Below are 14055 nucleotides of genomic sequence, written 5' to 3' on the forward strand. Positions count from 1 at the left end.
GTGTCTTTGTATATGTATACATCCACATTGGTTCATATATAGTCTTTGATCTTATCTCCCAGTTCCCATCTATGAATGTTACTTCCTCAGCAGCATAACCTTTATTTCCCACTTCACAATAAGCTGTCACTGATCTCTGTTGGGCAGTAAACTGATATAAAGTTGCTTTGTTGATTTGGTTTGTTGACTGGACCTGCCCATTGCAGCTGTCCTCCATGGATGGTGTCATCACCAAGTTCATCTTCAAGACACTTGCCAATATGACATATTAGAGAGCAGAGCCTACATGTCACTCAGATGTCAGCAAAAAAGTAACCCCTACTTCTTTTAAAACTACCATGGACGCTGTCTGCACTAATGCCAGGCTGTTTTCCCGGGTTCCAGGCCTAGCTAGCATTCTGCTGGGAAAATACTTATTGGTATGTTATTGTTTTATTGTCATTTGTATAAATCACCAGCAATATGAATAGTTTGGTTATATTTGGAGCATGTGTTATATTTAGATTATTAATACAAAGTATGAGGGATAATTATTTCTTACTTTACCTTTAATCGTACATCTTTGGTAAGCTCATGCCTTCTTGGTTTTCACCAGTCCCTTAGCGACCAGACTGCGGTATAGTTCTTGCACATAGGTGTAAACGCATTTAGAGTCGGGGACCTTCATACGCACCATGTCCTCCACATCCAGGAGAGGGGGGCAGTCTGCAAACTTCCTGGAGAGGAGGTACAGTAAGTATTACAGAGGAGGCTATTAGTAGGATCATGGGGGAGTGTCTGGTAGTGTGTGATCAATAGTATAAGAAGACAGAAGCCAATCTCAGGACAATAGAAATAATTGGAAAGTTGTATGTATAATACAGTTAATCCTATATGAAAAACACTTTGCAGCTTAGACCATGGATACACCTCAGAGCTGTACAAGTTGGGCTGAAGCAGAGTCTGATCATTGATATATATAGTAACACTGAAATTTTGTACACATGGATGTCTGATTCAGAGATGTACGTTAATCTGATGACGTTTCCTGTGATCTCACTCGCTGACTACCCCAAAGCCGTAGCATGGTTGACATGCTGTAGTGTTTTTAGGGGTGGAGCAGGGGCGTGTCTGGTCACCGATCTCGGAAACTGAGGTGTGTCACCCCCGTTATCCGGGAGGGACAAGACCAGGCACAGATTCCTGGCATCTTAAGTGATCAGTACCCGGTTAAAAACCATAACCAAAGGAGCAACCATCGGTCGCGATGATGATCCCACCCTGCGATGCCGGTTGTAGTACTGGGATCGCAAATGCAGCAAGAAGGTGTCTGACGCAATTGCATCTGAGATGGACGGAATTTCACAGCCGCTTGTGTGCGTCTCTGCACATCCATCCATCTTTGCATCAGGCCCACAGATATAATAGGAAAGTTTATTATACTGTATATGTATATATGTGTTTCCATTAGGGGTGAGCGGGTTCGGATTTCTGAAATCCGAACCCCCCCGAGCCCCCCCGATCCGAGTCCGATCCGAGTCAGGCTCGACTTTTCCCGCCTGACTCGGATCTGAAATCGAGGCAAAACGTCATCATCCCGCCTTCCGAGTCTCGCGGGTTTTGGATCCTATATAAGGTACCCGCGTCGGCGCCATTTTCTCACTCGGCTGTGGACAGTGAAGAGGGAGGGTGGGAGTTAGGGCTGTGTAGTGTAGTGTAGTGTAGTGTAGTGCTGCTGTTGTCCACTACTTCAAAGTCCATAGGGGCTGGCTGTGTTGTGCTGTGCTGCTGTTGTTAATAGGGGCTGTGTCCACTACTTCAAAGTCCATAGGGGCTGGCTGGACTGTGTTGTGCAGTCAGTTCTCCATAGGGGCTGTGTCCACTCCAAAGTCCTGTGCAGTGTCCCAGTCCTAAAGGAGTGCTGTAGTGTTGTCCAGGGGGTGCTCTGTCCATCAGGGGTGCTCCCCCCAAGTGCTAAAAAAATAATATATTTTCTGTGTTTGTGAATTGTGTGCGCAGTAGCCGCACGTGCATCAACAAAGTAGTGCCAAGCGTGCGCCTGTGTCATAAGTAAAGGGCCGGCTGGCTTGACCGTTAAAGGGTGCTGTAACCCCCGAAAGTACACTCCAGTCCAAACCAAAAAAAAATTATTTTCTGTGTTTGTGAATTGTGTGCGCAGTAGCCGCACGTGCATCAACAAAGTAGTGCCAAGCGTGCGCCTGTGTCATAAGTAAAGGGCCGGCTGGCTTGACCGTTAAAGGGTGCTGTAACCCCTGAAAGTACACTCCAGTCCAAACCAAAAAAAAATTATTTTCTGTGTTTGTGAATTGTGTGCGCAGTAGCCGCACGTGCATCAACAAAGTAGTGCCAAGCGTGCGCCTGTGTCATAAGTAAAGGGCCGGCTGGCTTGACCGTTAAGGGTGCTGTAACCCCCGAAAGTACACTCCAGTCCAAACCAAAAAAAAAATTATTTTCTGTGTTTGTGAATTGTGTGCGCAGTAGCCGCACGTGCATCAACAAAGTAGTGCCAAGCGTGCGCCTGTGTCATAAGTAAAGGGCCGGCTGGCTTGACCGTTAAGGGTGCTGTAACCCCCGAAAGTACACTCCAGTCCAAACCAAAAAAAAAATTATTTTCTGTGTTTGTGAATTGTGTGCGCAGTAGCCGCACGTGCATCAACAAAGTAGTGCCAAGCGTGCACCTGTGTCATAAGTAAAGGGCCGGCTGGCTTGACCGTTAAGGGTGCTGTAACCCCCGAAAGTACACTCCAGTCCAAACCAAAAAAAAAATTATTTTCTGTGTTTGTGAATTGTGTGCGCAGTAGCCGCACGTGCATCAACAAAGTAGTGCCAAGCGTGCACCTGTGTCATAAGTAAAGGGCCGGCTGGCTTGACCGTTAAGGGTGCTGTAACCCCCGAAAGTACACTCCAGTCCAAACCAAAAAAAAAATTATTTTCTGTGTTTGTGAATTGTGTGCGCAGTAGCCGCACGTGCATCAACAAAGTAGTGCCAAGCGTGCGCCTGTGTCATAAGTAAAGGGCCGGCTGGCTTGACCGTTAAAGGGTGCTGTAACCCCCAAAGTACACTCCAGTCCAAACCAAAAAAAAAATTATTTTCTGTGTTTGTGAATTGTGTGCGCAGTAGCCGCACGTGCATCAACAAAGTAGTGCCAAGCGTGCGCCTGTGTCATAAGTAAAGGGCCGGCTGGCTTGACCGTTAAAGGGTGCTGTAACCCCCGAAAGTACACTCCAGTCCAAACCAAAAAAAAATTATTTTCTGTGTTTGTGAATTGTGTGCGCAGTAGCCGCACGTGCATCAACAAAGTAGTGCCAAGCGTGCGCCTGTGTCATAAGTAAAGGGCCGGCTGGCTTGACCGTTAAAGGGTGCTGTAACCCCCGAAAGTACACTCCAGTCCAAACCAAAAAAAAATTATTTTCTGTGTTTGTGAATTGTGTGCGCAGTAGCCGCACGTGCATCAACAAAGTAGTGCCAAGCGTGCGCCTGTGTCATAAGTAAAGGGCCGGCTGGCTTGACCGTTAAAGGGTGCTGTAACCCCCGAAAGTACACTCCAGTCCAAACCAAAAAAAAATTATTTTCTGTGTTTGTGAATTGTGTGCGCAGTAGCCGCACGTGCATCAACAAAGTAGTGCCAAGCGTGCGCCTGTGTCATAAGTAAAGGGCCGGCTGGCTTGACCGTTAAAGGGTGCTGTAACCCCCGAAAGTATACTCCAGTCCAAACCAAAAAAAAATTATTTTCTGTGTTTGTGAATTGTGTGCGCAGTAGCCGCACGTGCATCAACAAAGTAGTGCCAAGCGTGCGCCTGTGTCATAAGTAAAGGGCCGGCTGGCTTGACCGTTAAAGGGTGCTGTAACCCCCGAAAGTACACTCCAGTCCAAACCAAAAAAAAATTATTTTCTGTGTTTGTGAATTGTGTGCGCAGTAGCCGCACGTGCATCAACAAAGTAGTGCCAAGCGTGCGCCTGTGTCATAAGTAAAGGGCCGGCTGGCTTGACCGTTAAGGGTGCTGTAACCCCCGAAAGTACACTCCAGTCCAAACCAAAAAAAAAATTATTTTCTGTGTTTGTGAATTGTGTGCGCAGTAGCCGCACGTGCATCAACAAAGTAGTGCCAAGCGTGCGCCTGTGTCATAAGTAAAGGGCCGGCTGGCTTGACCGTTAAGGGTGCTGTAACCCCCGAAAGTACACTCCAGTCCAAACCAAAAAAAAAATTATTTTCTGTGTTTGTGAATTGTGTGCGCAGTAGCCGCACGTGCATCAACAAAGTAGTGCCAAGCGTGCGCCTGTGTCATAAGTAAAGGGCCGGCTGGCTTGACCGTTAAAGGGTGCTGTAACCCACAAAGTACACTCCAGTCCAAACCAAAAAAAAAATTATTTTCTGTGTTTAGCCGCACGTATATATCAAATCGATATAACATAAATGGAGGACCAAACTTTCTCCGATAAAAATAAAATAGAGAAAGATCAAGAACCACTTCCTCCTAGTGCTGAAGCTGCTGCCACTAGTCATGACATAGACGATAACATGCCATCAACGTCGTCTGCCAAGGCCGATGCCCAATGTCATAGTAGAGGGCACATACAATCCCAAATGGCAAAGTTCAGGAAAATGACCTTGAAAAAGACATTTAAATCAGCTGAAGAGAAACGTAAACTTGCCAATATGCCATTTACGACACGGAGTGGCAAGGAACGGCTAAGGTCGATCCCTAGTATGTTCATGACTAGTGGTTCAGCTTCACATGACGATGGAAGCCCTCCTCCCACTAAAAAAATCAAAAGAGTTAAGCTGGCAAAAGCACAGCGAAGAACTGTGCTTTCTAAGAAGATATCACAAATCCCCAAGGAGAGTCCAAGTGTGGTGGTGGTTGCGATGCCTGACCTTCCCAGCACTGGACGGGAAGAGGTGGCTCTTTCCACCATTTGCACGCCCCCTGCAAGTGCTGAAAGGAGCACCCACAGTCCACTTGCTGATATGCAAATTGAAGATGTCACTGTTGAAGTACAACAGGATGAGGATACTGGTGTAGCTGGCGCTGAGGAGGAAGTTGGCGAGGAGGATTCTGATGGTGATGTGGTTTGTTTAAATCAGGCTCCGGGGGAGACAGTTGTTGTCCGTGGGATGAAAAAGCCCATCACGGTCATGCCTGGGCAGAAGACCAAACATTCCACCTCTTTGGTCTGGCAATATTTCTATCCAAATCCGGACAACAACTGTCTTGCCATATGTACCATATGTAAAGGTGAAATAAGTAGGGGTAGGGACGTCAACCACCTAGGAACATCCTCCCTTATACGGCACCTGCAGCGCGTTCATAAAAAGTTACTGTCAAGTTCAGAAACTTTGGCTAAGACCGTAAGCAGTCCAGGGACACCTAAATCCCGTTGTCCTGTTGTATCCAAGCGCCTGCAAACCACACCGTCAACTCCCTCCTCGTCAATTTCCTCCTTAGTCAGGATCGGAAGTAGTCCTGCAGGCCATGTCACTGGCATGACTGACTCTCCTATCCGGGATTCCTCTGGAGGATCCTGCATTGCTACGCCTACTGCTGCCGCTGCTGCTGTTGCTGCTGCTGGGAGTCGTTCATCATCCCAGAGAGGAAGTAGGAACACCACTACTTTTACTAAACAATTGACCCTCCAACAGTCCTTAGCGAGGAGGATGAAGTACGACAGCAGTCATCCTGAAGCAAAACGTATAACTGAGGCCTTGACTGCTATGTTGGTGTTAGACGTGTGTCCGGTATCCGCCATTAGTGCAGTGGGATTTAGACAATTGATGGAGGTAGTGTGTCCCCGGTTCCAAATCCCGTCTAGATTCCACTTCACTAGGCAGGCGATACCGAGACTGTACAGAAACGTCAGAAAAAGTGTCCTCAGTGTCCTGAAAAATGCCGTTGTACACAATGTCCACTTAACCACGGACATGTGGACAAGTGGAACAGGGCAGACTAAGGACTATATGACTGTGACAGCCCACTGGGTAGATGTATCACCTTACGCAGCAACAGCAGCAGCGTCACCAGTAGCAGCATCTCAGAAATGCCAGCTCGTTACAAGGCAGGCTACGCTGTGTATCACCGGTTTCAGTAAGAGGCACACCGCCGACAACCTCTTAGAGAAACTGAGGGAAATCATCGCCCAGTGGCTTACCCCACTTAGACTCTCCTGGGGATTTGTGATATCTGACAACGCCACCAATATTGTGCGGGCATTACATCTGGGCAAATTCCAGCACGTCCCATGTTTTGCTCACACAATAAACTTGGTGGTGCAGAATTTTCTGAAAAGCGACAGGGGCGTGCAGGAGACGCTTTGGGTGGCCCGAAAAATTTCTGGCCACTTTCGCCATTCAGCGACTGCGTGCCGAAGACTGGAGCACCAGCAAACACTCTTGAACCTGCCCCGCCATCACCTGAAGCAAGAGGTTGTGACGCGGTGGAACTCAACCCTCTATATGCTTCAGAGGATGGAGGAGCAGCAAAAGGCCATACAAGCCTATACATCCACCTATGACATAGGCAAAGGAGGGGGTATGCACCTGACTCAAGCGCAGTGGAGAATGATTTCCGTGTTGTGCAAGGTTCTCCAGCCCTTCGAACTTGCCACACGTGAAGTCAGTTCAGACACTGCCAGCTTGAGTCAGGTCATTCCCCTCATCAGGCTTTTGCAGAAGCAGCTGGAGAAAGTGAAGGAGGAGCTAAGACGGAGCGATTCCGCTCGGCATGTGGGACTTGTGGATGAAGCCCTTCATTCGCTTTGCCAGGATTCCAGGGTGGTCAATCTGTTGAAATCAGACCACTACGTTTTGGCCACCGTGCTCGATCCTAGGTTTAAAGCCTATGTGGTGTCTCTCTTTCCGGCCGACACAAGCCTGCAGAGGTGCAAAGACCTGCTGGTGAACACACTGTCAGCTGAAGCGGAACGTGACACGTCAACGGCTCCTTCTTCATTTTCTCCTGCAACTGGGGCTGCCAGGAAAAAACTTAGGTATCCTAAGCAACCCGCTGGCGGTGATGCAGGGCAGGCAGGACCAAGTTTGGACATCTGGTCCGGACTGAAGGACCTGGCAACAATTTCTGACATGTCTACTGTCACTGCATATGATACTGTCACCATTGACAGAATGGTGGAGGATTACATCGGTGACAGCATCCAAGTAGGCATGGCAGACAGTCCATACCTGTACTGGCAGGAAAAAGAGGCAATTTGGAGGCCCCTGTACAAACTGGCTCTATTTTACCTGAGTTGCCCCCCCTCCAGTGTGTACTCCGAAAGAGTGTTTAGTGCAGCCGGGAACCTTGTCAGCGAAAGGCGTAGGAGGTTGCTTCCACAGAATGTGGAGAAGATGATGTTCATCAAAATGAATTATCAGCTCTTCCAGGGAGACCAGCCTCCAGAAGGTACAGAGGGACCTGTGGTGGTGGATTCAAGTGGGGACGAGTTAATACTTTGTGAGGATGAGGATGTACACACTGAAGAGGGTGAGGAATCGGTGGATGAGGAGGATGAGGATGACATCTTGCCTCCATAGAGCCAGTTTGTGCAGGGACACATTAATTGCCAGCTTGTTTTGTGGGGGCCCAAACGAACCAATCATTTCAGCCACAGTTGTGTGGCAGACCCTGGCGCTGAAATGATTGGTTTGTTAAAGTGTGCATGTCCTGTTTATACAACATAAGGGTGGGTGGGAGGGCCCAAGGACAATTCCATCTTGCACCTCTTTTTTTTCTTTGCATTATGTACAGTTTGGGGCCTAGTTTTTCAAACTGCCATCCTGTCTGCCACTGCAGTTTCACGCCTAGATGGGTCACGTGTTTGTGCCGCCCACTCGTGTCGCTTAGCATAGTCATCCAGCTACCTCGGTGCAACGTTTTGGACATAAAAACACTATTGTGAGGTGTGAGGTGTTCAGAATAGACTGGAAATGAGTGGAAATTAAGGTTATTGAGGTTAATAATAGCATAGGAGCAGAAAAACCTACAAATTCTGTGATTTTAGCTGTTTTTATGCTTTTTTTAAAAAAAATACAGATCCAAAACACAAAACCCAGAACCCAAAACACGGAAGGGTGGTTTTGGCAAAACCAATCCAGATCCAAAACACGAAGAAAGATCCAGATCCAAAACCAAAACACAAAACACGAAAAGTGGCCGGTGCACACCCCTAGTTTCCATATGTATTTGTCCGTGTTTGAGTCTAAAGTAAGACCTTAATGCAAATAATTTATTACAAATATGTGCGAGCTCCTGGCACCCGTGCATCTGTGGATGTAATGTGGTGTTGATGATGGCTGGTATATGTGTCCTTGTATACTGTACATATGTATTATTTAATAAAGCAGACACATATTGCTGTAATGCAGGGAACATGATGAGCAGATAGAAAAAAGCTAGAGCACAAACAACAAAGGAAAAATATATATTAAAAGAGATAAGGTAGACAGATCTATATACTGTAGTGTTATGTTAGTTTCTTTGTAAAGGGGCCATACATGTTGGTATTCAGTTGTTTGGTCTGATCTCTGAATTGTCTGCTCTATACAGTATTCAATTAGGCCAGATTGGACCAAGCAACAGCAATCCCAAGGGGTTCCATTAGTTCAGCTGTCTAATGATGGCACCACACAAAATCGCTATATGTGTGTACATGTTAAAGAATCAATATATTTATGGCTCTCCACTGACCACTGATCATTGGACAATTGTAGTAATGGGATTCTTTCTGACCACTGAATATACAGTTCTGTCCAACTTGCCCTCTATGTGTGTGGCCAAGTTGGACAAAGATTTGGCTATTTGGGGATAAAGCCAAAAACCTGGATCTCATCCCATTTGGGCCACATTAGTCTCAATTGCCTCTGCTCAATTATCTCCTCTCATTTATGTCCCCCCACCATGCTACCCCTACCACTCTTTTCCAAACTGTGTTCCTCACTCTGCTGTACTGAATGCCAGCTGAAAGTTCTGTCTTCTGTTCTTGGGATCAAGAGAGTCGTAGTCAAACGCATCCGGGAAGAAGGCCAGAATGAGAGCACAGAATGCAAGGCTGCTACTCCAACTGCTCGAAAAATTCTGGATGTCTACCCCCTAAAAGCCAAAGATAGAAGAAAGAAAGTCAGATTGTAACTATGGTAAGTTGTTATCTCGGTAGTTACCTGTTGTTTTCAGAATAATGTTAACATTATAGATCTTATTAGAATATACATATATGACAATATCTCTACTGTGTTTGAGTACCATTATGTAATAGTGTACTTTCAGCTACAAGGGAAAACTAAGTACAGAACCCACTTTCCATATAGGCTAGAGCTAAGAAATTGAGCCAAAGAAACAGGGAAACTTAAAGATGTAAACTGAGTAATAAGGGGGATCATAGAGAGTTGGATGTATTTGTACCCTAAACTTACACTGGAAAATACACATGCAAGAAAATGCGAATTCACATGTATGTGGTCAGTCAGGCGCAGCTTCGGCATGCGTCCACCTGTACAACACTAGCATTTGCTCCAGGTATGTGCAGGAGTAACACGTGTGTTAACTATTACCCTGTCCGCCAACCATTGCTGGTTTTGTTAATGTGCTGATTGACCTGACCTTAAAAGATCACTGAAGACGCAGCATTCTTACTCCAACACAGAGGATTGCATGTGTAGCTTACTGCATAGGACTCTGCACAGACTGTGGTGTCAGTGTCCTGTGAAAAACTGTGTCCTGTGAAGGCCACATTAGGTTGAATATATTTAGTCGACATTCAGAATGTCGACCTGATCTGAATGCCAACACTGATTTAATGTTGACATTTACAATGTCAATAATATGATTTTCAATGTAAGCCTAACCCTAACCTTAAAATCACAATATCAACATTCTGACAAATATCAACGTTATGTTAGCGTTGACAACGTTGACATGTTGTATGTTGTATGTTGACATTCTGGACATTGAAGAACAAACCCTGGTATCAGATTCCTTTTGCTTATTTTGAAAAATCTGTTCATCACAGCTACTTATGTTCGTAATACAAGGGCCTGATTCAAAGTTGTATGCTAATCGCCTCGTCGCTGTGTCTTTGTACACAACGGCAAAGTAAAATGATACCAATGTCGCAGGAGGCGTCTTGTGTAAATAGACGCCTCCTGCCAGCTTCTGTGATCCACTGCTGCGTCTGAGAACGTCAAAAGGCTGCAGCTTAGGGGGCACTGCGATGTGCAGTACAGAGCCTGTGTATGGGCTGATCGGCAACCATTGGAGTTGTATGTAAACCATCGGGTTTGCGCACAACTCTGAATCAGGCCTCAAGTGTCTTTTGCAAGTTATGGCCCCAAATATGTGAGGTCCCTTCAGTCTGATGGAACAAGAACAATTCCTAGAATTTGCACATGTCCAATCCTTCTCATAATCTGTACTCTTCTGTCATCCATACACCTACTGGGGACATTGGGACTGATTCAGATGTGGATGCAAATTCCATCTCAGCTGCAAACTCTCACGGATCACAATTGCGAAAATATGCTAATGACTTACTTGCCGTCCAGTGCTTAGAGGCAGCCCTGAGAGCATCTCACACACACAAAATCAGAAACATCGTATGTACAGATGTGTCCACATATCTTTCCTCCTACAAGTCGCGCCACACATAACGCGAGAGATCCGTGTGACTCGGTAGCACCAAGCGTCTTTCGTGAGACTTTTTACCTTCAAATGTGTCTTATTTGTATTAGAGATGAGAGGGTTCGGTTCTCAGAGAACCGAACCCACCCGAATTTGCAGATCTGGGGCGAGATTCAAGTCCGGCTCGGGTTTCCCGTCTGACTTGGATCTCAAAGCGAGGCAAAACGTCATCCTCCCACTGTCGGATTCTCGTGGGGTTTTGGATCCTATAAAGGTTCCCGCTCTCGCCGCCATTTTTCTTCCGACTGTGGAGAGTGAAGAGGAAGCTAGGGAGGTACTGTGCTGTTGTTGTCTATAGCAGCTGTACTGTTGCTGTGCATAGGGGCTGGCTTCTGTTGTCATAGGGGCTGGCTGCTGTTATCCATAGGGGCTGGGCTGTGCTGTGCTGTGCTGTGCTCATGTCCATAAGGGCTGTGTTGTTGTCTATAAGAGCTGTGCTGAAGACAGAAGAGGGGGGCTTCAGTGTCTCCTTTGTCACTGCAGTCCATTAAGGGGTGCTGCTGTGTTGACCAGGGGGTGCTCTGTCCATCAGGGGTGCTATTCACCCCCAGTGTGGAAAAAATAAAAATAGTGGGGTTTTTTCTGTGTGTGTGTGTGTGTGTGTGTGTGTGTGCGCGTGTTAGCTGCACTAACAGTGTAGCTGCCCCAAGCATGCTGCCTGTGTCGAATATCAAGGGGCTGCTGCATCGTTCAAGGGTGCTCCCCCCATTGTAAAAAAAAATAATAATAAAAGTGGGTTTTTTTCTGTGTGTGTGTGTGTGTTAGCCACACTTATCAACAATGTAGCTGCAAAGGGGTGCTGCCTGTGTCTTTTATCAAGGGGCTGCTGCCTCGTTCAGGGGTGCTCTCCCCCAGTGTAAAAAAATTTAATAAAAGTGTTTTTTTTTCTGTGTGCATTAGCCGCACTTAACAACGTAGCTGCGCAGGGGCGCTGCCTGTGTCATTTATCATGGGACTGCTGCCTCGTTCAGGGGTGCTCTTACCCAGTTTTAAATACATATATATATTTTTTTTTTGTGTGTGGCTGTGTGCGTTAGCGGCAACTTAGCTGCACTATAATTGCTTGGTGACACTGCTGCAAGACCGCAGTGAGTATGGAGGACAGTCACATGACAGGAGAGCAGGATCCACATACCAGTCTTGTAACTGCCGGCAGCAGTCATGATGATGACGCAAGGCCGTCAACGTCATCTATGAAGGCCTGTTAAAGACAAAAAAATCTAAAGCTAAGTTAGCTTTAGAGAAACAAAAAATTGCCAACATGCCATTCACTACACGAAGTGGCAAGGAAAGGATAAGGCCTTGGCCTTTATTTATGACTGGTGGTTCTAATTGTGATGATTTAAGCCCTTCTGCTTGTAGGAGAGGTATAAAAAAAGTATTAATATTGTTAAGACATGTAAGACACCGGAACCAACTGTGTGCTCCGAAAAGTCACAGATCCCCGTGGAGAGTCCAAGTTTGTCCGCGGTTGCCATGTGTGAGCCTGACCTTTCTAATACTGTACTTGAAGAGGATCCTCCTTCCACCATTTGTGTGCCCTCTGCAAATGTGGGGATGAGCAGCACAAGTCAAGATGCTGACGTAGAAATCGAGGATGCTTCTGTGGAATTGCACCAGGAAGATGAGGAGGATATTTATGTAATTGGCGATAACAACAAGGATGATGAGGATGTTGATGCCGAGGATGTTTGTTTAAAAATTGTAAATCAGGCAACAGTTGTTGCCCATGGTGGGAAAAGTCCCATTGTTGTCATGCCTGGGCAAAGGACCAAAAAATCCACTTCTCACGTGTGGAAATATTTTCACCCAAATCTGGACAACCTTGCCAAGCCATTTGTAACCGTTGCCAAGTAACAGTGAGTAGAGGTAAGGACCTTAACCATCTAGGAACCTCCTCCCTGTTACGTCACTTGCAGCACATTCATCAAATTGAAAAGGGTTTTTCAAATTCAGAAACTTTGGCTAAAAAAAAACGTAACAACAATCAGTCCAGTGTTACCTAGCTGCTCCCTTTTATCTGGATCCAAGCGCCTGCAATCTCCACCACCAACAGCTGCATCATCATCAACATCCTCAATCATGATCAGATTCGGAAGTAGTCCTGCATCCAATTTCATAAGAATGACTGACTCCTCTCCTATCCGTGGTTCCTCAGAAAGATCCTTGAGTGCTACGCCTGTTGCTGCTGTGAGTGGATCTTCATCCCAGAAGGGGACCAGGAAGAAGACTACTTTTAGTAGTTTAACCAAACAATTGACTGTCAAACAATCCTTTGCAATGGGGAACAAGTATGACAGCAGACACTCAGTTGCACAGCAGATTACTGATGACATAACGGCTATGTTGGTATTAGATGTGCGTCCAGTATCCGCCACTAATGCAGTGGGTTTTAGACAGTTAATTGAGGTCCTGTGTCCCCACTACCATGTCCCCTCTAGATTCCACTTCTCTAGAATAGCAATTCCCAATCTGTATAAGGACATTAAAAAAAACCTTATTAATGTCATCCGAAATGCCGTTGTGCCCACTGTCCACTTAACCACAGATATGTGGACAAGTGGGACAGGGCAAACTAAAGATTACATGACTGTGACAGCCCACTGTGTAGGTGTATTGCCTCCAACAGTGCAAACAGTAGCAGCAGCATCTAACAAATGCCAGCTCATTCAGAGGCCGGCTACTCTGTGTATCACCGGTTTCACTAAGAGGCATACCACTGAGAACCTCTTAGAAAAACTCAGGGAAATTATTGCAAATTGGCTTACCCCACTTGGACTCTCCTCTGGATTTGTGATTTCTGACAATGCCAGCAATATTGTATGAGCATTACATGCGGGCGAATTCGAACACATCCCATGTTTTGCTCGCACAATTAATTTGGTGGTGCAACATTTTTTTTTTTAAATGACGAGCGTGCAGGAGATGCTCTCGGTGGCCCAAAAGATTTCGGGACATTTTCGACATTCAGCAGCTGCATGTAGAAGATTGCAGAACCAGCAAGAACTGTTGCATTTGCCCTGTCATCAGTTGAAGCAAGAGGTTGTGACAAGGTAGAATTCTACACTCTATATGCTTCAGCGGATGGAGGAGTAGAAAAAGGCCATCCAATGCTACACTATGGTCTATGGCATAAGGAAAGGAGCAGGAATGCACCTTAGTCAAGTGCAGTGGAGAATAATTTCTATGTTGTGCAAGGTTCTCAAACCCTTTGAACTTGCCACATGTGAAGTTAGTTCAGACACTGCCAGCTTAAGTCAGGTCATTCCCCTAATCAGACTTTTGCAAAAGCAGCTGGAGAAACTGAAGGAGGAGCTGAAACGGAGTGATTCCGCTAAGTATGTTGGACTTGTAGATCAAGCCCTTCATTCGCTTCACCGGGATCCA

General features: G+C 46.1%; 1 protein-coding gene across 1 annotated transcript in view; it reads right to left on the minus strand.

Moving 5' to 3' along the window:
* Positions 1-571: 571 nt before the first annotated feature.
* Positions 572-14055, minus strand: part of LOC148474292 (smoothelin-like protein 1) — a 36492-nt gene continuing 23008 nt past the window's right edge. The window contains exons 4-5 of the mRNA XM_088458821.1: positions 8933-9084; positions 572-716 (exon numbers count right to left, since the gene is read on the minus strand). Of these exons, the coding sequence (XP_088314947.1) occupies positions 572-716; positions 8933-9084 (297 nt within the window). The remainder of the gene's footprint in view (positions 717-8932; positions 9085-14055) is intronic.

This window comes from Taudactylus pleione, unplaced genomic scaffold (assembly GCF_031769625.1).
Source record: "Taudactylus pleione unplaced genomic scaffold, aTauple2 ptg000854l, whole genome shotgun sequence".
NCBI lineage: Eukaryota > Metazoa > Chordata > Amphibia > Anura > Myobatrachidae > Taudactylus > Taudactylus pleione.